General features: G+C 43.6%; 2 protein-coding genes and 1 pseudogene across 5 annotated transcripts in view; 2 read left to right on the top strand and 1 right to left on the bottom strand.

The window, feature by feature from the left end:
- The window catches only part of LOC110532142 (uncharacterized), a 51,405-nt pseudogene extending 35,611 nt beyond the window's left edge, over positions 1–15,794 (top strand). Inside the window, exons 17-27 of the transcript XR_016483274.1 lie at positions 1,101–1,554; positions 5,879–5,985; positions 6,343–6,422; positions 6,501–7,099; positions 7,199–7,303; positions 7,586–7,622; positions 9,615–9,689; positions 10,440–10,808; positions 13,294–13,404; positions 14,600–14,704; positions 15,422–15,794. The product of XR_016483274.1 is annotated as an uncharacterized LOC110532142 (transcript). The remainder of the gene's footprint in view (positions 1–1,100; positions 1,555–5,878; positions 5,986–6,342; positions 6,423–6,500; positions 7,100–7,198; positions 7,304–7,585; positions 7,623–9,614; positions 9,690–10,439; positions 10,809–13,293; positions 13,405–14,599; positions 14,705–15,421) is intronic.
- Positions 15,795–17,424: 1,630 nt separating this feature from the next.
- On the bottom strand, positions 17,425–21,004 carry LOC110520354 (transmembrane protein 170A). The gene is made up of 3 exons (XM_021597619.3): positions 20,717–21,004; positions 19,877–20,047; positions 17,425–19,738 (listed from the first exon to the last, which is right to left on the bottom strand). The coding sequence occupies exons 1-3, from the start codon at positions 20,856–20,858 to the stop codon at positions 19,608–19,610; spliced, it is 444 nt and encodes a 147-aa protein (XP_021453294.1). The 5' UTR covers positions 20,859–21,004; the 3' UTR covers positions 17,425–19,607.
- An 8-nt stretch (positions 21,005–21,012) lies between these two features.
- The window catches only part of cfdp1 (chromatin remodeling protein CFDP1), a 48,847-nt gene continuing 43,365 nt past the window's right edge, over positions 21,013–26,494 (top strand). The window contains exons 1-4 of one of the 3 annotated variants that reach the window (XM_021597599.3): positions 21,013–21,598; positions 21,813–21,945; positions 23,295–23,514; positions 23,693–23,823. In XM_021597599.3, the coding sequence (XP_021453274.1) occupies positions 21,529–21,598; positions 21,813–21,945; positions 23,295–23,514; positions 23,693–23,823 (554 nt within the window). In that variant the 5' untranslated portion in view covers positions 21,013–21,528. The remainder of the gene's footprint in view (positions 21,599–21,812; positions 21,946–23,294; positions 23,515–23,692; positions 23,824–26,494) is intronic. The other 2 variants (XM_090221213.1, XM_036974966.2) reach the window with 2 other exon arrangements.

Below are 26,494 nucleotides of genomic sequence, written 5' to 3'. Positions count from 1 at the left end.
CTGTGCATATGTTTTTGTGTTTGTATGTTTTACTGTGCATATGTTTTTGTGTTTGTATGTTTTACTGTGCATATGTTTTTGTGTTTGTATGTTTTTGTGTTTGCATGTTTTATTGTGCATATGTTTTTGTGTTTGTATGTTTTTGTGTTTGTATGTTTTTGTGTTTGTATGTTTTTGTGTTTGTATGTTTTACTGTGCATATGTTTTACTGTGCATATGTTTTTGTGTTTGTATGTTTTACTGTGCATATGTTTTTGTGTTTGTATGTTTTTGTGTTTGTATGTTTTACTGTGCATATGTTTTTGTGTTTGTATGTTTTTGTGTTTGTATGTTTTACTGTGCATATGTTTTTGTGTTTGTATGTTTTTGTGTTTGTATGTTTTACTGTGCATATGTTTTTGTGTTTGTATGTTTTTGTGTTTGTATGTTTTACTGTGCATATGTTTTTGTGTTTGTGTGTCATTGATACAGTCTGGGATGCAGTGAGGTGCTGTCCCTCAGTGTGTCTTAGGAGTTCCCCTCCTTGTGACAGTGCTGTGTCATGGTGCTGAAGGTTAAAGGACCCCATTGAAGGGGAGGGGGGTGTGTGTGTGTGGGAGGGGGTTACTACTCTACCCTCAACAAAAGATAATCAGCAGTGCGGTGCTCTGCCTGTCCAATAAAAAGGGCTGTGGCTAACTGGAGCATGGCCGGGTTACTTTCAGACCACTGAGTCTCACTGGGGGGACGGGGATGGAGGGGTTGTGTACAATCATTACACAACCCCTCCCCCTCCTTTGGCTCTCTCTCCCTGTTTTGACGCTACCTGCGCTCTCTTTCACTACCATCTCTCTCCTTGTATTTTTATTTTGCTCTCTCTTGCTCCCTCTCTCTCCGTCTCTTTCTTGCTCCCTCCCTCTCGCTTCCATTGTTTAGATTCAGTGTTAAAGGCATCCATCTGATTCCTCTTCCATCCATATTTTCTGTCGCTTTGCTCTCTGCTTTTTTTCTTTGTCCTCTTTTCCTCTCCCTTTCTTCATCAACGCTCTCTCACCCACCATCCTTCTCTCTCTCCCATTCTATCTCACATCCCTTCTTAGTGTGATAACACCACATTATAGTTAGTTGTCCTGTTTTTCCATGCATTCTATCACACACCCGGGGCCTGTGTAGGTTGGTACCATTCCCTCTCTCTGTCTCTCTCTGCAGGTCTCCTGGATGTAGACACGGAGCAGCAGGCGAGAGAGAGCATTTATTATCAGCAGGAAGTAGGAGGGGAGGTCTCAGGGGTAGGAGGGAGTGGGTGGGTGGGCGCTGTCGTCGACAACGTTATTGTCAGTCACAGTGGCAGGCCAGCTGAAACCTGAAGGCCCCTCCCACACAGGGAGGGAGGCGGATGCTGCCGCTGCTCTTGCTGCTGCCGCGGCTCTTAGCGACAGTGATCCCCGGCGCCCTGAGCCTGCACCTCCTCAGCCCCCTATGGACCTGCCCATCGAAGGCCACACACTGAGGCACTACACCCGCTCCAGGCCCAGACCCAACCGCCGGAACAGCAAGCCGCCCAGCAAGCCCCAGGTAAGAGGCAACACGACGATCACAGCCCTAGGAGGATGGGGATGGAGGGAAGAAAGGGAGGGATGCACAGAGAGAGGAAGAGAGGGGGGATGCAGGGAGAGGATAATTGTAGCAACAGAGCTGCTTTCTGAGAGAGGAATAGATGAGAAGGGATGGAGAGAAATAGAGAGATGAGGGGAGAAAAAAAAGCAGAGCAGAGCAGAGCGAATGTTGGAGGTAGAGCAGAGAGAATGTTGGAGGTAGAGCGAGAGAATGTTGGAGGTAGAGCGAGAGAAAGCGAGGGAGAGGGAATAGGGGAAGGAAGCAGTGTTCTGATGGTGGTTCTCAGATTATTGCAGCCACAGCAGCAGAGGCAGTGTCAGTGGCTTGCAGCGCTAGACATTCTCTCTCATCTCCATCTCCAGCCTCTTTCCCTCTCTCTGTCGATCTGGTTCTATTTCACCGTCTTGTCAGTGCTGCTGCTTTAGCTGTTGATGTGTTGAGGAGCCATTTCTGTGTGTTTTTTCCATATTTTCCCCTGCATTAACGATGGTCCCTGTGGTTCTCAGTAGTTGGGGTGGGAGCTGTCAGAACAGGGCAATGTCTTTCCATGCTGATTCTGGACGGCTCTGTTCTGCTCTGTGTGACTGCCGTATCATTTTTATCATTCATGTTTTTACATCAAGGTGGGCTCACCGGCTCTCCGCCCCTCCCCCCCTCCACGATCACTCTCCCGTCAATGCCTTTAGGACAATCACTCTTTTACGGTGGAATATTGTTAAGGATTGTCAATGGGAACTGGTCATGTGTCTGTGTTTGCATGTATGTATTCATTGTCGTGTTTGATTAAAATGTCCCACAAGGAGCAGCGGGTGCTCCGTGCTGATTGGTGGCAGTCTAGTGGTCTGTGTGTGTGTGTGTGTGTGTGTGTGTGTGTGTGTGTGTGTGTGTGTGTGTGTGTGTGTGTCTGTGTGTGGGTGTGTATGTGTTTTCCCCTGACACTGTCTGTTCTGCCAACTGATCAGACAGCTATCTCTCTGTTATGTGTGAAAAACAATGCTGCAGCCATCTTATAAGCAGAACTAGTTCAATATAAATGGCTGATATAAGGTGTTCTTTGTAACATTATATGTGTCTGTCTGTTTGCCTCCTGCCATTGTCATTAGTGGTGCTACACTGGTGTTGTAGCGTGATTCATTCTTGCTATTGCAGGTAACACTGTACAATTGGGTTAATACCACATTAACCAGGTGTCTGTATCCACTGTGTTGTATTTACTGGCACACAGTGCCATCACATTGTTATATAGACTGTATTCAAGGTGCCCCCAATTGTGTATTTCTATATTTCCTGTGCTCTTGTCCCTGGTTACCTGTGTGTCTGTAACGCAATTGAAACAGCATATCCATTGCTGTTGTCCATGGTTACCTGTGCTCCTGTATAGTAATTGTTAGTGTGTTAAACCCTGTGTTTTTATCTGGGTCTCTGGGGTCAGTGTACATTCAGGCAGGACGGGCGACCAGCTCTGATCAGAGATTTTCTGGAGAGGACAACTCCACAGAGATAGCTTCGGCAGGATGAGAGGCAGAAAGAACTGCTTTACCCATCTATGGAATGGAAGAAGTGTGTTATGAGGCAGAATTCTTTCTTTTTTGTGTTTGCTTTTATTATTATTTGTGCATGTGTATCGCAAGCAGGTTTATGCTATGTGAATGTTTCTAATGTGTGATAATGTAGGTAGTTGGCCTGGTGAAATATGGGGCGGTTGTTGGAGGGCTGCTGGCTGTGTTGACGGTGGAGAAGGAAGGGTCTACAGGGTCTACTGTCACACTGCTGTAACACTCACTGTGATTGGTGGTGGTGGCACTGCACATTCTGCTGGGTCCATAGCATTTGATTTTATTACATCTGTAGAGAAATGTAAGGTCATCTGCATTTGATTTTTTATAACGGCATAGCTACCTCCCCCTAAAACATCTTGCCTCCATGTTGCAGAGGCTACTAACTGATGTCGTCATCTGAGGTTTAATAAAAAGCTGGAGCTGGAGCACACCCAGATAAAATGATTTAGTGTAGAGGTGCTGACAAACTGGAAATAAACTGGAAGCTATATAAATAAAGAGTCATTGGGGTTTGGTCATAAACCATTCGCTTGCCATCACTCAGTGCTATGTTAAAGCCAAAACACAGCGAGTCTAGTGGTATATGAGAAATTGGACAGAGCCTGGCAGTTGAATTCTGCAAATGGTGGGAACTCCTACTGAATGATTCCCTGGGAATGTGTGGGAGATGATTCTTTGAAATCCAAGACCTCATATTATCAGACAGGACATGTCAGACCATATGTCAGAGATTTGTCTTCCATTTTCTGCTTTTTATACGGTTAATTAACTATTATTAACTGGGTGTTTTGAGCCCTGAATGCTGATTGGCTGACAGCCATGGTATATCAGACCACATACCACAGGTATGACAAAACATGTATTTTTACTGCTCTAATTACATTGGTAACCAGTTTATAATAGCAATAAGGCACCTCAGGGATTTGTGATATATGGCCAATATACCCCGGCTAAGGGCTGCGTCGTGCGTAAGAACAGCCCTTAACCGTGGTATATTGGCCATATACCACACCGCCTCTGACCTTATTGCTTAATTATAGAATTAGTGCGAGACATTATTGGATGACCAGAGCCCTATACCTACATAGACATGAACTGTAGTTGCGAAAAGTCCACCTATTGATGTCCTATTTACCACAATAGACAATGCACTGCAAAGACAGTAAAGTCCTGCCCCCTTCTTCATTAGGGAGAAACCAATAGACACCCCCCTTCTACCTACCAGTCTATCAGTAAGAAAGTGTTGCTGTACTAGATGTATAGACAGGGTATATGTATGATAGGGTTAGTGTGTGTTGTTAGTCATCAGTGGAAACACCATCTTTGTGTCTTATGGCACGTCTTTTTCTCTTCCTGAAGATGGAGTGGAGTGATGGGGATCGGTGCTCTCTGATTGGCTGAGAAGTGCTAAATGATTTATAATCCGTTTGTCATGCAGCATGGAGCTCCATTTGTATATTGTTGCTATAGCTCTGTTCTGCAGGGTGTAGGTTCTCCTGCTCACTGTAACCACCGCGCCTTAGACTCCTCTCTCACAGTCTGTTCAGCAGCAGCTACCCTCATAGACTGGTTAAATACAGAACAACGTCTCAAACACTAGCCTACCGTGTGTGTGTGTGTGTGTGTGTGTGTGTGTGTGTGTGTGTGTGTGTGTGTGTGTGTGTGTGTGTGTGTGTGTGTGTGTGTGTGTGTGTGTGTGTGTGTGTGTTTGTATGTGCATGCGTGCGCGCAAGAGACACTGAGAAAACAGTCCTTGCCTTCACTCTGTCTCTTCCCACTGCTGAAAATTGTCAGCCAATACTACCGGTCAAAATGTTGTGGACTGCTTGTTTGTATCTGAGTAAGTGACAGACAGCCAGGAAAAGAGTTAGTGTGAACTGCTCTTCCCAGCCTGCTAAATAACAGTGAATAATTCAGAATTTTAAATGATCATATTTTGATCCAAACTAAACAGCTACTCTTCAGACTGGAACAGAGCGAGAGGAGAAAGTGGTAGTGGGGAAAGGGTGTGTCTAAGAGGTCCAGTCACATGGTGGGGAAAGGGTGTGTCTAAGAGGTCCAGTCACATGGTGGGGAAAGGGTGTGTCTAAGAGGTCCAGTCACATGGTGGGGAAAGGGTGTGTCTAAGAGGTCCAGTCACAAGGTGGGGAAAGTGTGTGTCTAAGAAGTCCAGTCACATGGTGGAGAAAGGGTGTGTCTAAGAGGTCCAGTCACATGGTGGGGAAAGGGTGTGTCTAAGAGGTCCAGTCACATGGAGGGGATCAGGGCTGAGGGGTTGTGTTCTCTCCAGGTACCTGAAGCACAGATGTGCCTGCACACACTGCTTCTGCCACAGCCACACAGTGTTCTATAGAATAGAGAGGATGATCTATTGTGTGTGTGATTGTGTGGGTGTATTTGTCTGTGTTTGTTCATAAACATATATTTTTATCTATTGCATATCTGTTGTCAAACATATTAATCCCTATGTGTACGGTGAGTGTGAGAGTGTACTCAGCCTACACTGATCAGCCATACAATGGTTTTACCATAAGCATTCTCCAAGCCACTTATCTTATTGGTTATGCGATGCTGGCTTGGCCAATAAGCAAACATTTATTTTTTGGCAATACTACAGGGGGATTTGACAGTGGCAGATGAACCACAGTGCCTTCACTTTTGCATATACTGAGTCGCAATTATCTTTTGTTTGTGTTTTTGTACATGTGTGTGTGTGTGTGCAGGAGCAAGCAGCTGAGCGTGAAGAGAATGAAGCCAATGAGACCATGGGCAGGGTGGATGAGGGAGTAGAGGAGTTCTTCACTAAGAAGATCATCCCTGATGACCCGCTGTAAGTATCCGTATACCTCCATACTGACACGTACAGAATAGATATACTGCATGCACCCACACTAAACAAACCCACTCATACTAGCTTTCTACACCTACACCCTCTGCACATGCATGTTCACACACGCCCGTGTAGACAAACATCGCTACACACACCATGCATACATACTGTAGCAACAGAAAGATAACAGAATGTATTAGACTAATGTTTGTCTACTGTGGTTAAAAACACTGTATCCCAAATACACAGCATCCCACTGATCCCAGCACTAGATAGAGTATGAACACTGAACAAGCACCACCACTGAATGGAGACTCAGTAGTGTTGTTGCTGTTTTGTGCCTCACCTCACTTGCAGAAAAGCGCAGAGGGAGGAGGTCCCTTACAAAGCACAACCCACATCGTCGACCTCCACCACCCCTGCCCCTCCCAGCACGTCTGTCCTGGCCCCACCCTCCTCTACCACCTCTATCACCTCCTCTTCCTCCTCCTCCATCATAACAACCTCCAATACTACTACCACAACCACCACCCCTTCCACTGCCCCCTCCAAAAACATCAAGAAGAAGTTTGGGGACTTCTTCGCCTTCAAGAAAGTCCGTGCTGGCCGGGGGGCAAAGGGTGAGGGTGGGCCGGAGGGCAAGGTCAAAAAGACCTCCATCGCAGATCTAATCAGACCGCTCAGGGAGGCAAAAGAGAGGGAGAGAGAGAAAGAGCGGGAGAGAGAGAAGGGGAAGTTAGAAGAAGAGAGTGGTGCTAAGGCGACCGGTGTTAATGATTCTGATGCCACCAAAACAGTAAGAGCAGCAGAGGACAACACCATGGCCCCCACCGCACCCTCTGATGTCCCCAGCATCCCCACAACCCTGCCCACCAGTGCCCCCGTCCAGGAGGAGGTGTCATCTGTGTCCCCCAGCGCTCTGACCCCAAGCCCCATCATCAGCCCTGTCGGCGGGTTCCTGGCAGAGAGGGAGAAGAGCCGGACCCTGGAAAAGAGCAAGACCCCAGATGGAGAGAGGAGGCTGAAGGCCACACGGCGCTCGCTCAGGGAGGGCAAGTCCCAGTCCCTCATCCTGCTGACAGGCCTGGAGGATGGCGCTGCCGCACACGGAAAGGTAGGTACCACTCTGCACTAGTGATCAGAAAACACATGGAGTGAGTTCTAAAGAAAATGCACATCATTTCTAAAAATGCTTTTGGTCATCCACTTTCAGAAACACGCATCTGAATGCACATCCAGCTTTGAACAGCGCCTCCACGTCATGCTCCACCGCATGGGGGTGGCCAAGACACCTCCTGCAGACACAAAAAACAGCCAGGTGTGTGTTTGTGTGTGATATTGATGATTGTGGACCACCCTTTCTGTTCTCTTCCTCCCTATTTCCTCTATTTATGTTCCGAGCGCCCAGCTGGGATTCACTTAGGATTACAGCACCTTTGTGACATTCATGTAATGTGCCATGGCAGTGAATATCTCAGTATAGTACCTAATCCTGAGACTGTGATATTGCAGCTTATCCACTGCAGCGTGCCTTATTAGTCCAGGTAGGAGCACATGGGAGGATAACGCATGAATAACATTCTCTTATATCTTCCTTTAGAACAAAGAAGAGGAGCTGAGGAAAACCAACTCCGAAGGTAAGCCACTCCGCACACCTCCTCAGCTGTGTGTCTGGGACTCCTTGTGTGACTCATCACACTGTATGTACAAATCCCCTGCTGCCGACGGGAGCTTGACAGCATCTCAGGTTTGCTGTAGATGTGCAGTCTTTGTCAACTTAGAGTCGGGTGGTTGTGTTACATGTAGATATCTCCTCTTAGAACTGTAGAATTGTAGACTGTCAAGTGAAAGTGTTGCTGAGGCACGAGGGATGCGATTTGACGGTAGATGCTTGTCAAATGTAAACTGCTGTTGTTGGCCTCTTGTGTACCCCTTGAAAAGAAGAAGGAATCTAGATCAATTTGATAGAAATGTAGAAACTGTGCTTATTTCTGGTAAAGGCCAGTATGAAGCCCAGTGAGGTAAAGGCCATCAGAGAAATCAATCTTGCATGTATAAATAAATAAAGTGTTCAGCTAGCACATTTGGTTCCTTGGAAGTTGTGGGAAGGTATGTTTTTGGTTTCCTATTGGTTCTCGTAACGAAGCCATATATTTCCTGACTGGTAAAACAGAATGTTTTTTTAAACGTTCTGAGAACGGAACTGAACATTTCACTTGTTCTGGGAATGTATATTTTTAGATTGCAGGGAGGTTCTCAGAATGTTTTACTATGGTTCCCTGAAAGTTTTCCTGTGAGGTTTTATTAACGGTTATTTTGAGGTTTTTGAATAACTTTAAAAACGTTTGTTTTCAATAAGACTTTTAATAACACTGCTAGCTTAGGTTAACTGTTTAGAACTCCATGCACAGATAGGAGACATGGAAATTAATTTGCTTAGACATTAACATTTATTTTTTTATTGTGACACAACATCAGTGAGATTAACCTATGATCTTCTGTTTTCTATCCATGGAATTAGTCCACAGCACCACCAGGATGGAGCTTGTGTGCCATGTTTTAACTCGTTCAGTTTAGTCTATTCAAACAGACTCAATTTCAAAGGAAACAAGCACTCATTAAGGTCAAGTGTGGCCAATTAGTGGGCACAGCCAATACACCTGAACACACTTAACAAGATAAAGGATAGAGAGAGTTTTGTTGACGCTGAGAACGGAATGTATATGTTTTTCAATAACATGCTTATAACGTTCTTTGAACGTTACTAATGTTTTCTTGTGGTTTTTCTGGAAAGTTTTCTTAATGTTCGAAGAACATGACTTTAAATAGCACCATGAGGAAACGTTATGCTGAAGTACTGAAATTCCCAAAGAAGAACGTTCACAATGGGCTCAGACATCAATTCAACATCTATTCCACGTTGGTTCAACATATTTAATTGAAATGACATGGAATCAACATTGATTCAACCCGTTTGTGCCCAGTGGGTTGTTTCTAAATGTTCTCTGAACTATTTGAAAACATTCCCAATGTCAAACCAGTTGGAGAACATTCCTAGAACATTACCAAAAATGTTTGATACTTTTAGGAAACGTTCTGTTAAACCAATTAAATACCAAGAAAATAACGTTATTTTGTCAAGTTCCTTATCTGTGCTGAGAATGTTCCAAAGCCAAGCAACTATCCTGCACCATTTCCAGAATGTTGTGGGAAGGTTGTATGCAAAATAACCATAGCACAACCACGCTCTCACCAAGCTCTAAGAAACATAGGGTTCTCAGAACGTTATGTGCTAGCTGGGTGGTGACTGGCGTTGACCCTGAGGTTAGAGGAGGCCAGAGACGTTCATGGGAAGTCCAAGCAACGCAGACCGGCTAGCCTGGGAGTCATTACTGCCCTTTGTCACTCAGTGCTGGAGGTCAGGGTTCAGTTCACATATTCACTCAGAGGGGAACTCAGCACTATCAGCCAATGGCTTGTGCTCTAAAGATAACAGTGAAAGCTCCCTTAGCTGTTTTTTGTGTGGATTTCTTGTTTATTTTGTGTGTCAGACTGTTTCAAGTATGGAGGGGCTCATAATATGTGTAGGTGAACCTCCCATTTTGCTATAATCCTCTACTCTTTCTCAGGTGCAATTCTTGACAAAAAACCTGAACCACCACCCACGTCCATGAAGCCTCGCACTATGTCCACATCAGCGTCAGGTAATTCTGACACTTAAAGCTGGTGAATGGATGTCCATGTAATATATCCATCTTTACTCCAAGCCAGGGGGGGGCAAAGTACGGCCGTTGGGCCGTATCCTAGGCCGAGGCCTTCAATCCGGCCCGTGAGACAAAACATAAATAAAATACAAATACATTTTTTATTTGTATTTTCTTTTATTCCTTTTTTCTCCCCAATTTCATGGTATCCTATTGGTAGTTACAGTCTTGTCCCATCGCTACAACTCCCGTACGGACTCAGGCGAAGGTCGAGAAACACAACCCAGCCAAGCCGCACTGCTTCTTGACATAATGCCCACTTAATCCGGAAGCCAGCCGCACCAATGTGTCGGAGGAAACAACGTGCACCTGGCGACCGTGTCAAAGTGCATGCACCCGGCCTTCCACAGGAGTCGCTAGAGCGCGATGGGTCAAGTAAATCTCGGCCTGCCAAACCCCTTCCTAACCCGGACGACGCTGGGCAATTGTGTGCCGCCTCATAAGTCTCCCAGTCACGGCCAGCTGTGACACAGCCTGGGATCGAGCCCGGGTCTGTAGTGACGCCTCAATCACTCAAGCCTTAGACCGCTGCGTCACTTGGGAGGCCCCCCAAAAAATGCGTCCCTCCGTTGAATTCCAAAATCCCGATGTGGCCCTTGAGCCAAAAAGTTTTCCCACCCCTGCTCCAAGCCTTTATGTAAATATAATGTTGAAGTAATGACTTCAGTGCAACCTCCCTTCTCCCCTCAGACACCAGGCGGCCAATCAGAGCAGGCGTGGAGGCTCTCAGAACAGACAAGCCCCTCCTCCCAGAACGTCCCATCGGCCCCCTCCCTCCTAAACCCACAGTGGCAGCCAAACCCCCTCTCCCAGCCCCCCAGCAGCACCCTGCTGCCGCTAGGACATCCCCGGGGTTCCCCCAGAAGCCCAACACAGCCACGGAGACCCAGACCCAGCCAGCAGAACCAGAGCCCTCCCAGAGCCAGACCCAGCCCCAGCAGAGTGAGCCGCCCAGTCCTTCCTCCCGCAAGGAGACTCCCCCTGCCCCATCGCCACACAGGGGCCCCAGCTCTCTGGAGAGCAGGGAGCGTACCGAGAGAGCACAATCAGTCACAGAAGGTATACATACAGTGCATTTGGAAAGTATTCAGACCCCTTTACTTTTTCCACATTTTGTTATGTTGAAGCCTCATTCTAAAATTGTCTAAATCGTTTCCCCCCTCATAAATCTACACACAATAGCCCATAATGACAAAGCAAAAACAGGTTATACATTTTTGCACATTTATTCTAAATAAAAAAACAGATATCACATTTTCGTAAGTCTTCAGACCATTTACTCAGTATGTTGTTGAAAAAACCTTTGGCAGCGATTACAGCCTTCAGTCTTCTTGGGTACAAGCTTGGCACACCTGTATTTGGGGAGTTTCTCCCATTCTTCTCTGCATATCCTCTCAAGCTCTGTCAGGGTGGATGGGAAGTGTTGCTCTACAGTTATTTTCAGGTCTCTCCAGAGATGTTCGATCAGGTTCAAGTCCGGGGTCTCGCTGGGCCACTCAAGCACATTCAGAGACTTGTCCTGAAGTCACTCCTGCGTTGTCTTGGCTGTGTGTTTAGGGTTGTTGTCCTGTTGGAAAGTAAACCTTTGCCCCAGTCCTGAGCACTCTGGAGCAGGTTTTCATCAAGGATCTCTTTGTACTTTGCTCCCTTCATCTTTCCCTCGATCCTGATTAGTCTCCCAGTCCTTGCTGCTGAAAACATCCCCACAGAATTATGCTGCCACCACCATGCTTCACCATAGGGATGGTGCCAGGTTTCCTCCAGATGTGACACTTGGCATTCAGGCCAAAGAGTTCAATCTTGGTTTCATCAGACCAGAGAATCTTGTTTGTCATGGTCTGAGAGTCCTTCAGGTGCGTGCCTTTTGGCAAACTCCAAGCAGGCTGTCATGTGCCTTTTATTGAGAAGGGGCTTCCGTCTGTCCACACTACCATAAAGGCCTGATTGGTGAAGTGCTGCAGAGATGGTTGTCTTTCTGGAAGGTTATCCTATCTCCACAGAACCTGATGGTCACTCTGACAGAGCTCCAGAGATGAACTAAATAAGTTTTCACTTTGCTATTATGGGGTATTATGTGTAGATTAATGATTTTAGAATAATGCATAGCATAACAAAATGTAGAAAAAAGAGGGGGTCTGAATACTTTCCAAATGCACTGTACATACAGTATCACTCGCCTCTCTTCTTTCCAGGTCTGACCACAGTTTTTCATTTGTGAAAAAATGCTTGACTAACTATAATGTTTTTTCTGTCTGTGCAGAAAAATACCAGGCTAGTTTTATGTTCTGTATCTGTTCCCTTTGTCTCTCCCACTCTCTCTGATGCTTTATCTCTCCCACTCTCTCTGATGCTTTGTCTCTCCCACTCTCTCTGATGCTTTGTCTCTCCCACTCTCTCTGATGCTTTATCTCTCCCACTCTCTCTGATGCTTTCTCTCCCACTCTCTCTGATGCTTTGTCTCTCCCACTCTCTCTGATGCTTTGTCTCTCCCACTCTCTCTGATGCTTTGTCTCTCCCACTCTCTCTGATGCTTTCTCTCTCCCACTTTCACTGATGCTTTGTCTCTCCCACTCTCTCTGATGCTTTGTTTCTCCCACTCTCTCTGATGCTTTATCTCTCCCACTCTCTCTGATGCTTTCTCTCCCACTCTCTCTGATGCTTTGTCTCTCCCACTCTCTCTGATGCTTTGTCTCTCCCACTCTCTCTGATGCTTTGTCTCTCCCACTCTCTCTGATGCTTTATCTCTCCCACTCTCTCTGATGCTTTATCTCTCCCACTCTCTCTGATGCTTTGTCTCTCCCACTCTCTCTGATGCTTTGTCTCTCCCACTTTCACTGATGCTTTGTCTCTCCCACTCTCTCTGATGCTTTGTCTCTCCCACTCTCTCTGATGCTTTGTTTCTCCCACTCTCTCTGATGCTTTATCTCTCCCACTCTCTCTGATGCTTTCTCTCCCACTCTCTCTGATGCTTTGTCTCTCCCACTCTCTCTGATGCTTTGTCTCTCCCACTCTCTCTGATGCTTTGTCTCTCCCACTCTCTCTGATGCTTTGTCTTTCATTATAAGCTTACTATGAAATAATGCAATCACAGTGACTGCTCAGAGCATAATAATTACTTTGGTATCTCTCTTTGTTTTCATATACTGTAACATATTTTGTGCATGGCAGCACCTAATGCACTTGTCTGTATTAGAAAGATTATTTTACATAATCAAAGTGAGCTGATATCACTCCTGGGAGTCCATTTGCCAGAAGTCGGACTGTATTGGTTTTGACTCAAGAGTGCACTAGCTGAATGACTGAATGACATTAATGTACAGTGTATTGCACAGTCCACCACCAATATGTAGCACCCTGATGTTATTTGGGTCCACATTATAGCAGAGGATGGCATCCAAACATGTGTTGGGTATGCCTGCTCTGGTCTTTTTGGACATGTCACTGTGACTTAAGTGTCAAGCCTAAATCCACCGCGAGTTGTGTGTTGGTGTCACTGTGTGTGTAATTGTGTATCTAACTCCTGTGTGTCTTGGTCATCCCCTAGAGAGCCTTCCTAAACCCCAGTCCCGCATGAAGCTCTCTCCCCAGCGGAGAGCTGTGTCCGTCTACGAGGACTCGCTCCTCCAGGGACATGCTGCTCAGCTGGACCCCGAAGGTGAGCTCGTCAGCAGAGAGGGAGAGAACACCTCCTGCTGTATAACACTGGTTACTGCAGATGATCAAAGCCATATACAAAGACTATACTGTGTGTATATACTGTACTGTATATGGCTCTAGAAATGATGTTACCCAGGATAATAAGATGATAGTTGGAGCTGTATTGTTATATTTCAGTGCAGCCTTTGATGTTATTGATCATCAGTTGTTATTGAAGAAACCCACTTGCTATGGCTTTACATCACATGCCATCACATGTTTGTTCTTCAATGGAAGCTTCTCAAACATGAGATATGTGCAGTGTGGTGTCCCTCTGGGCAGTTGCCTTTGGCCGTTACTCTTCTCTATTTTTATTTTATTTTTACAAATGATTTGCCACTGGTCTTACACAAAGCTATAATGACTATGTATGCGGATGATTCCACACTACAGGAACGTAAGTCAGTGAGCTCACTGAAATTCTAAATGAGGAGTTGCAGTCAGTATCAGAATGGGTGATAAATAATAAACTGGTGTTAAATACATCTAAATACATTTTGTTTAAAGCATTCTATAAAACGTCAACAGGAGTTGTGCATAAAGGGTGGGACTCCTGGGTATAACACTGGGTGGTCAATTATCATGGTCAAGTCATATTGACAAAGTCAGGAGTCTCTTCACAGTCCCAAGTCCAAAAATAATTCACGGCAAGGCACAGTATTATACAGAGCCATGATGGCATGGAACTCCCTTCCATCCCAAATTACTCAAGCAAACAGCAAAATGACCTTATAAAAATGATTTAATGGAATCTCATGGAACAGCAGGGAGTGTGAGGGGACACACACAAACAAACACACATAATTTCTTAGCTATATTGTTTGGATAATATTTTGTTGTTTTGTTTGTATGTCGTTGTTTTTCAAATTTGTGTGACTGTCCTTGTCTATCAGTGTTTTTTTTAGTTGTCATGTTCTGTGTTTGTTGTGTAACCCAGGAAGAGTAGCTGCTGCTACAGAAAAAGCTCATGGGGATCCAAATACATAAATAGTCTATCATCCTTTCCACCTTCCCCTATGGTAGCACTTCACTAAAAACATATATGCGTCACTGTGTACAAATACATCGAAAAGCCTAAATGTGTTCATTGATGCCCTGTTACATTATGTATTTGAGGCAGGTTGTTCATCTTTACTCTTCCTCCCTCCCATCAGAGCTGAAGGCAGCGTTGCCATGGTTGCAGAGGTCACCAGTCCAGAAACGTACCAACCTGGGGGAGCTCCCTACCTGTAGTGAGATCCAGCTAGAGGGAGAGGAGGGTGAGTATGGGGGCAGGGGTGCAGGGTGTAAGGTGCAGGCCTCGGCGGGGGAAATAAGAAAAATAAGAACAGTTGCTGACTGAACATATGGTTTGAAAGGTAGATTGAGTCAAGATATTTTGAAGATGAGTGTATGGTTGTAAAATGGATGCACTTCTTGATGCACTGTGCCAAATGTACAAATATTTAGTTTGGGGCCTATGAGCCTTGGCTTAATGGTCAAATGCCATCTTGCTCCTCCTCCCTCTGCTTTGTCCACCTCTATTTGTCTGTAAAAATAATAATAACTCACCCACCAGGCCTTCAGCACCACATGCACTTTAGAGACATTACCATCCTATTACATCTCATATCAGCTTCAATTACAGGGCTGGAAGAGGACTGGATATCAGGTCCCCTATGGTATAATTAATGTGAAAGATTTATTAAAGCCATGCTTCATCATTATGCCCACAACCCTCATGCAGCCCTCAGTCAATATCTACATCACAGCATGCTATAAAGTGCCAGATATTAAAGTCTAGAAGTACCTTCTTTTGGATTAAACAGAAATGATTGCTTGAATAATACTAATCTAATCAAGAAACAATTGCTTTTCTTTTCTTTCAAACTTTGTTAGGTTTATCTTTCTGCCTGTAAAAAGGCAGGTTCCATCTTGTTCTGTGTTGTCTTTGTGATTAAAAATCTCATCTCTGCCTTGTCTAATCATCCAAACAGCAGGTGAAGCAGGGAAAAAGAGGACTGGAGAGGGTGAGGGGACGGACAGCCGGCCGGTAACAGAGGACAAGCCAGGGCCAAGACCAGTGGGGGCCAGTCAGGTAGAGGGAAAGAGCACAGCAGAGAAGAGGGGTGAGACGGTCTCACAGCAGCACACAGCGCAGGCAGAAACATCAGACCAAAGAACTGAACCCCCCTTAATGGAGAAACACATGGACTGACCTGGCAAGAGTCTATTTTCTATCATGTCTACCTTTGCCTTGCACGCCAGATTATGTAAAAAAATAAACAAATTATGAACAAATGTTTTAAAGAGCGTAAATCCATACCTATACTTGTTAATAATTATTAAAAAGTTGATTCTGAAGTGTCATCAAGAGCACTGTCATCACTGCTGGTATGCATGACTGTTGATAGGGGGAACTAGAGCAACATGACTGTTGGTAGGGGGAACTAGAGCAACACGATTGTTGGTAGGGGGAACTAGAGCAACATGACTGTTGGTAGGGGGAACTAGAGCAACACGACTTGGTAGGGGGAACTAGAGCAACATGACTGTTGGTAAGGGGAACTAGAGCAACATGACAGTTGGTAGGGGGAACTAGAGCAACATGACTGTTAGTAAGGGGGAACTAGAGCAACACGACTTGGTAGGGGGAACTAGAGCAACACGACTGTTGGTAGGGGGAACTAGAGCAACACGACTGTTGGTAGGGGGAACTAGAGCAACATGACTTGGTAGGGGGAACTAGAGCAACATGACTGTTGGTAAGGGGAACTAGAGCAACATGACAGTTGGTAGGGGGAACTAGAGCAACATGACTGTTAGTAAGGGGGAACTAGAGCAACACGACTTGGTAGGGGGAACTAGAGCAACATGACTGTTGGTAGGGGGAACTAGAGCAAGATTACTTTTTTATATTAACAACCCTCACTTGATGTATGAAGCTACAAAATACTACACAAAAACTATTGACAAAACCTTGATTTAATCATTATTCAAATAAGCAGCAGTGTTTTGCCTGTGCAGTGTATGGAAAACATGTAATAGCCAGGAAGACCGATATTAGCTCACTTCTGTGATGCTTCATGATGATGAAAAAGCACCAGGCTGTCTCATGTTGCCTGCCAGGAATACATGGAGTACAGCCTAGACAGAGTGGCCCCCTCACCATGAGTGATCTGTGTGTAGTTTCTCCCTGGTAACACCACATTATTCCGTCCGACCGCCACCGAGCCGTGCTGCTACTGGGACTTGGCTGGTGGAGGTAGTAAAAGCACAGGAGTGCCATCTGTGTGTGTGTATGGAGAGGCAGAGAGATGGAGCAGGAGATAAATAATCCATCTGTGTGTGTATGTATGGAGAGGCAGAGAGATGGAGCAGGAGATAAATAATCCATCTGTGTGTGTGTATGGAGAGGCAGAGAGATGGAGCAGGAGATAAATAATCCATCTGTGTGTGTGTATGGAGAGGCAGAGAGATGGAGCAGGAGATAAATAATCCATCTGTGTGTGTGTATGGAGAGGCAGAGAGATGGAGCAGGAGATAAATAATCCATCTGTGTGTGTATGGAGAGGCAGAGAGATGGAGCAGGAGATAAATAATCCATCTGTGTGTGTGTATGGAGAGGCAGAGAGATGGAGCAGGAGATAAATAATCCATCTTTGTGTGTATGGAGAGGCAGAGAGATGGAGCAGGAGATAAATAATCCATCTGTGTGTGTGTATGGAGAGGCAGAGAGATGGAGCAGGAGATAAATAATCCATCTGTGTGTGTGTATGGAGAGGCAGAGAGATGGAGCAGGAGATAAATAATCCATCTGTGTGTGTGTATGGAGAGGCAGAGAGATGGAGCAGGAGATAAATAATCCATCTGTGTGTGTGTATGGAGAGGCAGAGAGATGGAGCAGGAGATTAATAATCCATCTGTGGGGAGGTCTATACACACTACCAAGGTGTAATGCAGTAGTCAAAATGAGTTGAAATCAATACACCACTCATAATTATAACGTGAAATATTTTATTACATGAAAATATTAACAATTGGCACTTTAATTTAATGTAATAAAATCAACCTTGTCTTGTAAAACCAAAATCAATCCATGGATTAAAATCACATGGGAAATAAAGAGCATTCATTTATTTAAAGCAAGACAAACCAACTAGCTATATAACAAACAGTAGTGTGCAGTCATGCTACAATAAGGAAAGTTAAAGAACTTTAGAAAAATAAACATTCTGTGGAATTGAGGTGTTCAAGGCCCAGACAAGCAGAGCATGGCTTTCAACATGTCACCCCTCATGATATCACTGCCAGACAGAACAGCTCTAGCCTGCAGCTAAGAAACTTTAATCACCACAAATCTGTCTACATTACAATAATGAACCACTACCAAATAGTGTGATGGCCAACCATCCTCATGTGTTCCTCTAACCAGTCCACCACACTAGTGTTTTGAAAAGGATGTGGTTTTGTTACTGCACTAATGACCACTACACCGCTGATAGTTTTGAACAATATGCATGTAGCCATGCTGAATAACAAAACACAAAAAGCTTTTTGTTGGACTGTAATGCTTGATTTCACTAGTCTGCTACTCTTGGCTTAGAATAGAGACATCTGCAAAGCTGTGCTTTTCTATGGTGGATTGGGACTTTTCTCTCGCGGAGTTGGACTTTTACCTTGTTCTTACACACGGCTCATGATTTATAAGTCTGGACACAATACCGAAACCTTTAGGGCTCTATTCAATCCGCATTACGGAAGTTCAGCGTTACAGCGCAAATCACATTTAAAGGCAGTGTTTCAGCATTAGCAGAGACTGCATTCACAGTAAACACTGCATATGTCGGCTCAATCGGAAATGACCTTTACACCCCGAAATCTGTAATGCTTCAGCGATACAGATTGAATAGAGCCCTTAATTAAAGCAAGATTTTGGGACAAGGGGGCTATCAGTTCAAACTAAAATCAGGTGTACATATGTTTTAGGTTCTCTTTGGTAAAAAGATTTAAGAAATTCCACAAGGAATTTTAAGGAAATCTGATTCACATTCATGGTTTAGAGTGAGGTTGCCTCTTATTAGTTTAGCATTATCAATGCCAAAGTAACAATATATTACACTATTCCTACATACTGTACACCTTTAACATCATTAAGGCCAATAGAACATGAACAAAAAAAGAGCAATGCTGAAAAGGTTCTCAAGAGATATTAAATTATATAAGAACACTGACGCCACCAGAGAACTTAGAACAGTCTGCAACTGTTTTGTGTAAAGATTTCACTCAGAAAAAGTATTTTGTATATACACTGATATAACCCACGGATCAAATATCTAAAAATACCCTAACAATATTGAAAAAAATTATATTTAAGGAAAATAAAATAAATATGAGATTAGTCAACACTATTCCCTATGATTTGCTCAGCAATATACAAAGAGATTGGGAACTTACAACTTTCCTTCTCTTCATTGTCTCCACTTCTCTCTATTGCCTCTGCTTACAGAAGAAGCTGGAATGGACTTAAATATATATATATATTTTAATTATAATTAGACACACCCCAAGTTGGAATATGGAGAGAGAAAGAAAGAGAACTATATACGTGGAAATAAAAGCTTAAGTTGTAGCTATTTCTGACTTAGATATTTATATTTCAATATCATCGAGCACTGTGCCTCATTGTGAATACATCACACCTCAGTCAAGACATTGTATTTAAGCTGATTGGTCTGTGGTGGAACAGAGCAGAGAATGCTCTCCTTTAGTGTTTGTCTGATGGCATGCACATCAGACTTGTAGTCTTTATCAGCTTGTGGAACTATTGAGACAGTAAATGGAGTGTACTCATCCAAATTGTAGAGCACAAATTTCCTGCATGCTGGAATGTTTCATTCTCAGCTATGTGTATGATACATCTATAACACGCAGAATGAGAAGGCTTGTTCTGAGTATAGTGCAACACACAACAATCTGAATGAAAAATAACACACATAGAAAAACAGAGCCCCTGGCCAGCCCTGAAATATACCACTTTGGCAACTAATCATGTATCAAACAAAGTCATCCGATAACAGATATAGAAAATAAGGCCTCTGAAGGAACAGCTGTCTTGCATATGCCGTCCTGCTGATTGCATGCCCCCCCCCCTCTCCCTCCTTGAGTTCCTGTGTCCCAGTGCTAGAGTGTAGCTAGGATTCTTAAGAAGGAGATAATGAGGACACAGAAGGACTGGCCCACTCCAAACACCAAGGCCTCCAAGGAGATCATCCTCTTCCCTGCTGCTTTGTACACCCCAGCAATGGCGGCACCTACATGCACAAAGACATTTTTGGTTTTTGAAAAGTAGAAAATAATTTTTACACTGACTCAATGAGTAGTTTATGTCTACGCGTACAATAATGTATAATATGTTGATGGCTTATCAGAACATGAGGTGAGTAACTCACTGGTAAGGACACCACCACACACAGGGCCCACGATACTCATCAGTATGATGGCAATGGGCATGAAGCGGGCTATTTTGTGTTGTCGCAGGGTGGCGAGGGCCAGGAGAGCAGCAGGTAGGTGGAACACCAGTGAAGAGACAGCAGCCCACAAGAAGACTCCATACCACATCTCTGAGACAAAGGAAGTAAGCAGTAACATATAGCCTTGCAATGTTTACAGACTTTACACATGCCTGTGGCCTGACATGTCTTCTGAAATAAATACTACCTTACCTAGTGCCCATTATGTTAATCTGACCCCTTAATCACCCTGCAAAATAATCCAAGCTGCTAACGATTACACATATATATATAAAATCTCTCTCACAATAATATATATAACGTTAGGTAATATATACATAACGTTAGGTAATCCATTAGAATACTCTAGTGGATTACCTAACGTTATGGGTAATTTAAAAGCTGTCCGTTTTGTACAATAATATTTGTTGTTATTGCCAGCTGGCTAGCTAGCACTTGATTAGCTAGCCAGCTAAAGTTAGCTAGCTAGCTAGCTACTTGTTTAGCATTCACAATAGCTAGCTACAGTAGAAGCCATGTTAACTTATCTAGCTAGTAGCTATCTAGCTAGCTAAAGTAGCTCAATAATAATGGACTAACGTAAGACCCAAACGTTACGATTTACGTCTATTTGACTGTGGTAGCTCACTAAGTAGTATTACTAGCTACGTTAAATCGGTTACCTGGATAATAGTTAACGAAAAATGTACGTTACAAAGTTTATAATAATGTTGTTCAACTGGCTAACGTAGAACAGAGGAGCTGTGGAATGAATCTCACCTGAGAAGTCGCTAAGCGATGTGTCGTTGCCTCGATTGGTTCCATTTTTCCTAGGGACCAAATTCAAGCTAAGAATTTGCTGCACAAACCCAATCTCGTTATATCCGTTCTGCATGTCTAATGCACAGAACACAACGAGCATGTGTGCGAGACCACGAATATCCGAATAACACCATCAGAACATTAATGTTGGATCTAGCTAGCAAGTCGTCAAGGGTTGGTTGATCTCCTGTATATAGCCGTTAGCTTGATGTCAACACAACTTGATTTGACGTCATGCCGGTACCAGACTCATCAGAGGCGGGGTCACAAAAAGGATTTCACAATTTTTATAAATTGTTGAATACAATTTCCAAACCGTATTAACATATAAATATATAATAATGCAATCGATTATGAATACGGTATTCATTTTCCAACAATAAAGAAGCGATAACGCGTCTTTCCTAACGATCGATTGATCCTGTGGACGTGCCGTAGTAAATCAGGAAGTCAGATAAGCAAGCTACCATAGAATTACACAATGATCAATATAGATCCGCGCTCCTTTCTGTAGCTTGTCAACAAAGCCACACGTTTTCATATTTGTGAATACTTGTGTATTTGTTTGTTATTGTAATTGTAGCTATAATAAACTATACAGCTAGAAACATTTGTTAACTTTAACGGTTATTTAGTAACCGCGTGATAGCTACAGACAGGGTTCGTCAGATATCCGGTGCTTTGTAATTTGCTAGCTAGCCAGTTATCCATCATACCTTTACTGCTGTGTTTACTATTGACAGAAAGTGTAGGCTCTTTCTGGAGGGGAAATGATGAATTACTCAGATTATGATTCCGATGGCTATTCTTCAAATGAAGATCAAGACTATGTCCCATCTGGTAAAGTTACTTCCACAAACAGATAGAAATGCAATGCAAGTTGAGCAGATATTTTATTAACGTTACACGCATGACAGAGAATCATAAGCTTATACAGTAGTTATGCAATAATTCCACTGTATGTGTCATTCTTCATGTATGTAGCTTGATGATAACTAGCTACTGTGTTTGTCATTCAGTTCAAGTCTTACCATGATTGTTGTGTGGTTGACAGATGACAACCTCAGTGAAGATGACATGAATGAATGTGTGAAAGAAGATGGTCTGGAAGGGGATGACCAGCATGGACAACAGTCTGATAATGTCACCAAGAAGAAAAAGAAGAAAGGCCAAGACATTGGCATGAGGTGAGTGATTCAACACGTTTGTATTTGGCTCCATTTTTAGACCAATGGTGTCAAATCAAATTGTATTTGTCACATACACATGGTTAGCAGATGTTAATGTGAGTGTAGCGAAATGCTTGTGCTTCTAGTTCCGACAGTGCAGTAATATCTAACAAGTAATCTAACAATTCCCCAACAACTACCTAATACACACAAATCTAAAGGGGTGAATGAGAATATGTACATGTAAGTATATGGATGAGCGATGGCTGAGTGGCATAGGCAAGTGGCAATATATGGTATAAAATACAGTATATACATGTAATATGAGTAATGTAAGATATGTAAACATTATTAAAGTTGCATTATTTAGAGAGCATTGTATAAAGTGACTAGTGATCCATTTATTAAAGTGGCCAGTGATTGGGTTTTAATGTAGGCAGCAGCCTCTCTGAGTTAGTGATTGCTGTTTAGCAGTCTGATGGCCTTGAGATAGAAGCTGTTTTTCAGTCTCTCGGTCCCAGCTTTGATGCACCTGTACTGACCTCGCCTTCTGGATTGTAGCGGTGTGAACAGGCAGTGGCTCGGGTGGTTGATGTCCTTGATGATCTTTTTGGCCTGTGACATCGGGTGGTGTAGGTGTCATGGAGGGCAGGTAGTTTGCCCCTGGTGATGTGTTGTGCAGACCACACCACCCTCTGGAGAGCCTTGCAGTTGAGGGCGGTGCAGTTGCCGTACCAGGCGGTGATACAGCCTGACAGGATGCTCTCGATTGTGCATCTCTAAAACTTTGTCAGGGTTTTGGGTGACAAGCCAAATTTCTTCAGCCTCCTGAGGTTGAAGAGGCGCTGTTGCGCCTTCTTCACCATGCTGTCTGTGTGGGTGGACCAATTCAGTTTGTCCGTGATATATGTATGCCGAGGAACTTAAAACTTTCCACCTTCTCCACTGCTGTCCCTTCAATGTGGATAGGGGGGTGCTCCCTCTGCTGTTTCCTGAAGTCCACGATCATCTCCTTTGTTTTATTGACGTTGAGTGAGAGGTTGTTTTCCTGACACCACACGAGTGCCCTCACCTCCTCCCTATAGGCTGTCTCGTCGTTGTTGGTAATCAAGCCCACTACTGTTGTGTCGTCTGCAAACTTGATGATTGAGTTGGAGGCATGCATGGCCACGCAGTCGTCGGTGAACAGGGGGTACAGGAGGGGCTGAGCACACACCCTTGTGGGGCCCCAGTGTTGAGGGTGAAGTTGTGCATCGATTGCTTTGTTTTGCTCAGTTTTTATTGTAATTTCCAAGCTAGTCTGCTGAAATCGGTTGATGGCCATCTTTTTACGTTATTTTCCTACCACTCTTTGGCGATCCTCATAGGAAAAGAAAGAAAGGAGGACTGAAGTTAGAGGAGACAGAGCAGGATGGCAGTGTGGAGGAGCAGGAAGAAGGAGAGTTTTCTGATTCCAGGCCCAAGAAGGAGGTGGACGAAGAAAAAAAGAAGAAGAAAGCAGATGATTTGTGGGCCAGTTTTCTGAGTGATGTTGGTCCCAAATCCAAGCCATCTATTCCATCACCACAGTCTACCACTAAACAGCAGGTATTGTACCAAATCTACAGACATCTTGCCCATAGAGACATCCAGGCATATGATAGTTGGAACCTGGGTTCCTGTTACAGCTTGCTGGTTGTGTATGTTGTTTGCATTGGAGTCAAGTTTTTACTCTTTGGAACACTATGATGTCTAACATTTGTTTTTGTTTTTCAATCTTCACCAGGCTGCACCCACAGACAGACCGAAGAAGTCCACTGAGGCCCCATCAGAACGTCATCATTTAGAGCATAACTCTAAAGAGCCCTCTAAAGTCACCATCACTAAGGTCTTTGACTTTGCTGGGGAAGAGGTCCGGTAAGTTTAGACCACTGGTGCACTGCGCACATACCGGTAGCAGTACATTCTTTGACCACCAGGTGACAGTGCAACCTTACATTTGAACCCTTCACATAATGATCCTGAGAAAGTGTCTGCATTCCACAGCATACTGGCGCAATTACATTTCTGAGTTACAACAACACATGTCAGTTTACAGGCCAAATAATTGTCCTGGGAAAGTGGTTTTAGATTAGTCAGGGTCTCACCAGTAGTATTATATATGTAATATGAAACACATTAAAGGACGTTGCTTATTTTCTATGAAAGCCTGAAATCATTGCAACATATGATTATCATTATCACCCTAATGGATGCAATCTTCTTAAAGAATGTATTCCCAGAGGATGTACTGGTTGACCTTAATGTTGGACTGGTCTCTTCCTATCCCTGTCATTATGTCCTATTGAAGAAGAGAGGACTGTCTATTATATCTGATGGGGTGCAGTGTTTCTTTTGAGGAATTTAGAAGACTATGATCCAGTAGAGCCTGGTTGTGTAAAGGCAGAACTAGAAATGATTGCAGGGTTTAAGGAGGAAAGGGAGAAGAAACAGAAGAGCGAGAGGCAGAGACATAAAAAATGCATAAAAAATGTCCACTTGGCAGGAGATGGAAGGAAAGGATTGTCCTCTCATTATTACAAAGTGTTGATTCATGTGTGTGTAAGTGCACATGTGTGGGAGGGGTTTCTTGTACAATTTTCTATTTAATTTTTTTTTAACTAGGCAAGTCAGTGAATAACAAATTCGTATTCACATGACGGCCTACCCCGGCCAAACCTACTACCAGGGAGGGACTCAACCAAAAGCATAAAACATATTTGTTGGTTTTATTGGCTTGTAAACAGTGACCAACCTAAAGGGTTAATGAAACATCAGCCATGTCGGGTTTTGGTTTAAAAAAATAAATATATTTTTTTACTGGGGTTATGTTTTTATGTGTGTGTGTGTGTATGTGAGAGAATTAAATCAAATCAAATTGTATTTTTCACATACACATGGTTAGCAGATGTTAATGCGAGTGTAGCGAAATGCTTGTGCTTCTAGTTCCGACAATGCAGTAATAACCAACGAGTAATCTAACCTAACAATTCCACAACTACTACCTTATACACGCAAGTGTAAAGGAATGAAGAATATGTACATAAAGATATATGAATGAGTGATGGTACAGAACGGCATAGGCAAGATGCAGTAGATGGTATAGAGTACAGTATATACATATGAGATGAGTAATGTAGGGTATATAAACATAAAGTGGCATAGTTTAAAGTGTCTAGTGATACATGTATTACATAAAGATGGCAAGATGCAGTAGATGCAGCAGTTTAAATGAGTACAGTATACAGTGCCTTGCGAAAGTATTCGGCCCCCTTGAACTTTGCGACCTTTTGCCACATTTCAGGCTTCAAACATAAAGATATAAAACTGTATTTGTTTGTGAAGAATCAACAACAAGTGGGACACAATCATGAAGTGGAACGACATTTATTGGATATTTCAAACTTTTTTAACAAATCAAAAACTGAAAAATTGGGCGTGCAAAATTATTCAGCCCCCTTAAGTTAATACTTTGTAGCGCCACCTTTTGCTGCGATTACAGCTGTAAGTCGCTTGGGGTATGTCTCTATCAGTTTTGCACATCGAGAGACTGACATTTTTTCCCATTCCTCCTTGCAAAACAGCTCGAGCTCAGTGAGGTTGGATGGAGAGCATTTGTGAACAGCAGTTTTCAGTTCTTTCCACAGATTCTCGATTGGATTCAGGTCTGGACTTTGACTTGGCCATTCTAACACCTGGATATGTTTATTTTTGAACCATTCCATTGTAGATTTTGCTTTATGTTTTGGATCATTGTCTTGTTGGAAGAAAAATCTCCGTCCCAGTCTCAGGTCTTTTGCAGACTCCATCAGGTTTTCTTCCAGAATGGTCCTGTATTTGGCTCCATCCATCTTCCCATCAATTTTAACCATCTTCCCTGTCCCTGCTGAAGAAAAGCAAACCAAACCAAACCATGATGCTGCCACCACCATGTTTGACAGTGGGGATGGTGTGTTGAGGGTGATGAGCTGTGTTGCTTTTACGCCAAACATAACGTTTTGCATTGTTGCCAAAAAGTTAAATTTTGGTTTCATCTGACCAGAGCACCTTCTTCCACATGTTTGGTGTGTCTCCCAGGTGGCTTGTGGCAAACTTTAAATGACACTTTTTATGGATATCTTTAAGAAATGGCTTTCTTCTTGCCACTCTTCCATAAAGGCCAGATTTGTGCAATATACGACTGATTGTTGTCCAATGGACAGAGTCTTCCACCTCAGCTGTAGATCTCTGCAGTTCATCCAGAGTGATCATGGGCCGCATCTTGGCTGCATCTCTGATCAGTCTTCTCCTTGTATGAGCTGAAAGTTTAGAGGGACGGCCAGGTCTTGGTAGATTTGCAGTGGTCTGATACTCCTTCCATTTCCATATTATCGCTTGCACAGTGCTCCTTGGGATGTTTAAAGCTTGGGAAATCTTTTTGTATCCAAATCCGGCTTTAACCTTCTTCACAACAGTATCTTGGACCTGCCTGGTGTGTTCCTTGTTCTTCATGATGCTCTCTGCGCTTTTAACGGACCTCTGAGACTATCACAGTGCAGGTGCATTTATA

This window comes from Oncorhynchus mykiss, chromosome 1, assembly GCF_057628025.1.
Source record: "Oncorhynchus mykiss isolate SJ-2025 chromosome 1, ASM5762802v1, whole genome shotgun sequence".
NCBI classification, from domain to species: Eukaryota; Metazoa; Chordata; class Actinopteri; order Salmoniformes; family Salmonidae; genus Oncorhynchus; species Oncorhynchus mykiss.
This window is presented reverse-complemented; position numbering and strand designations above follow the sequence as displayed.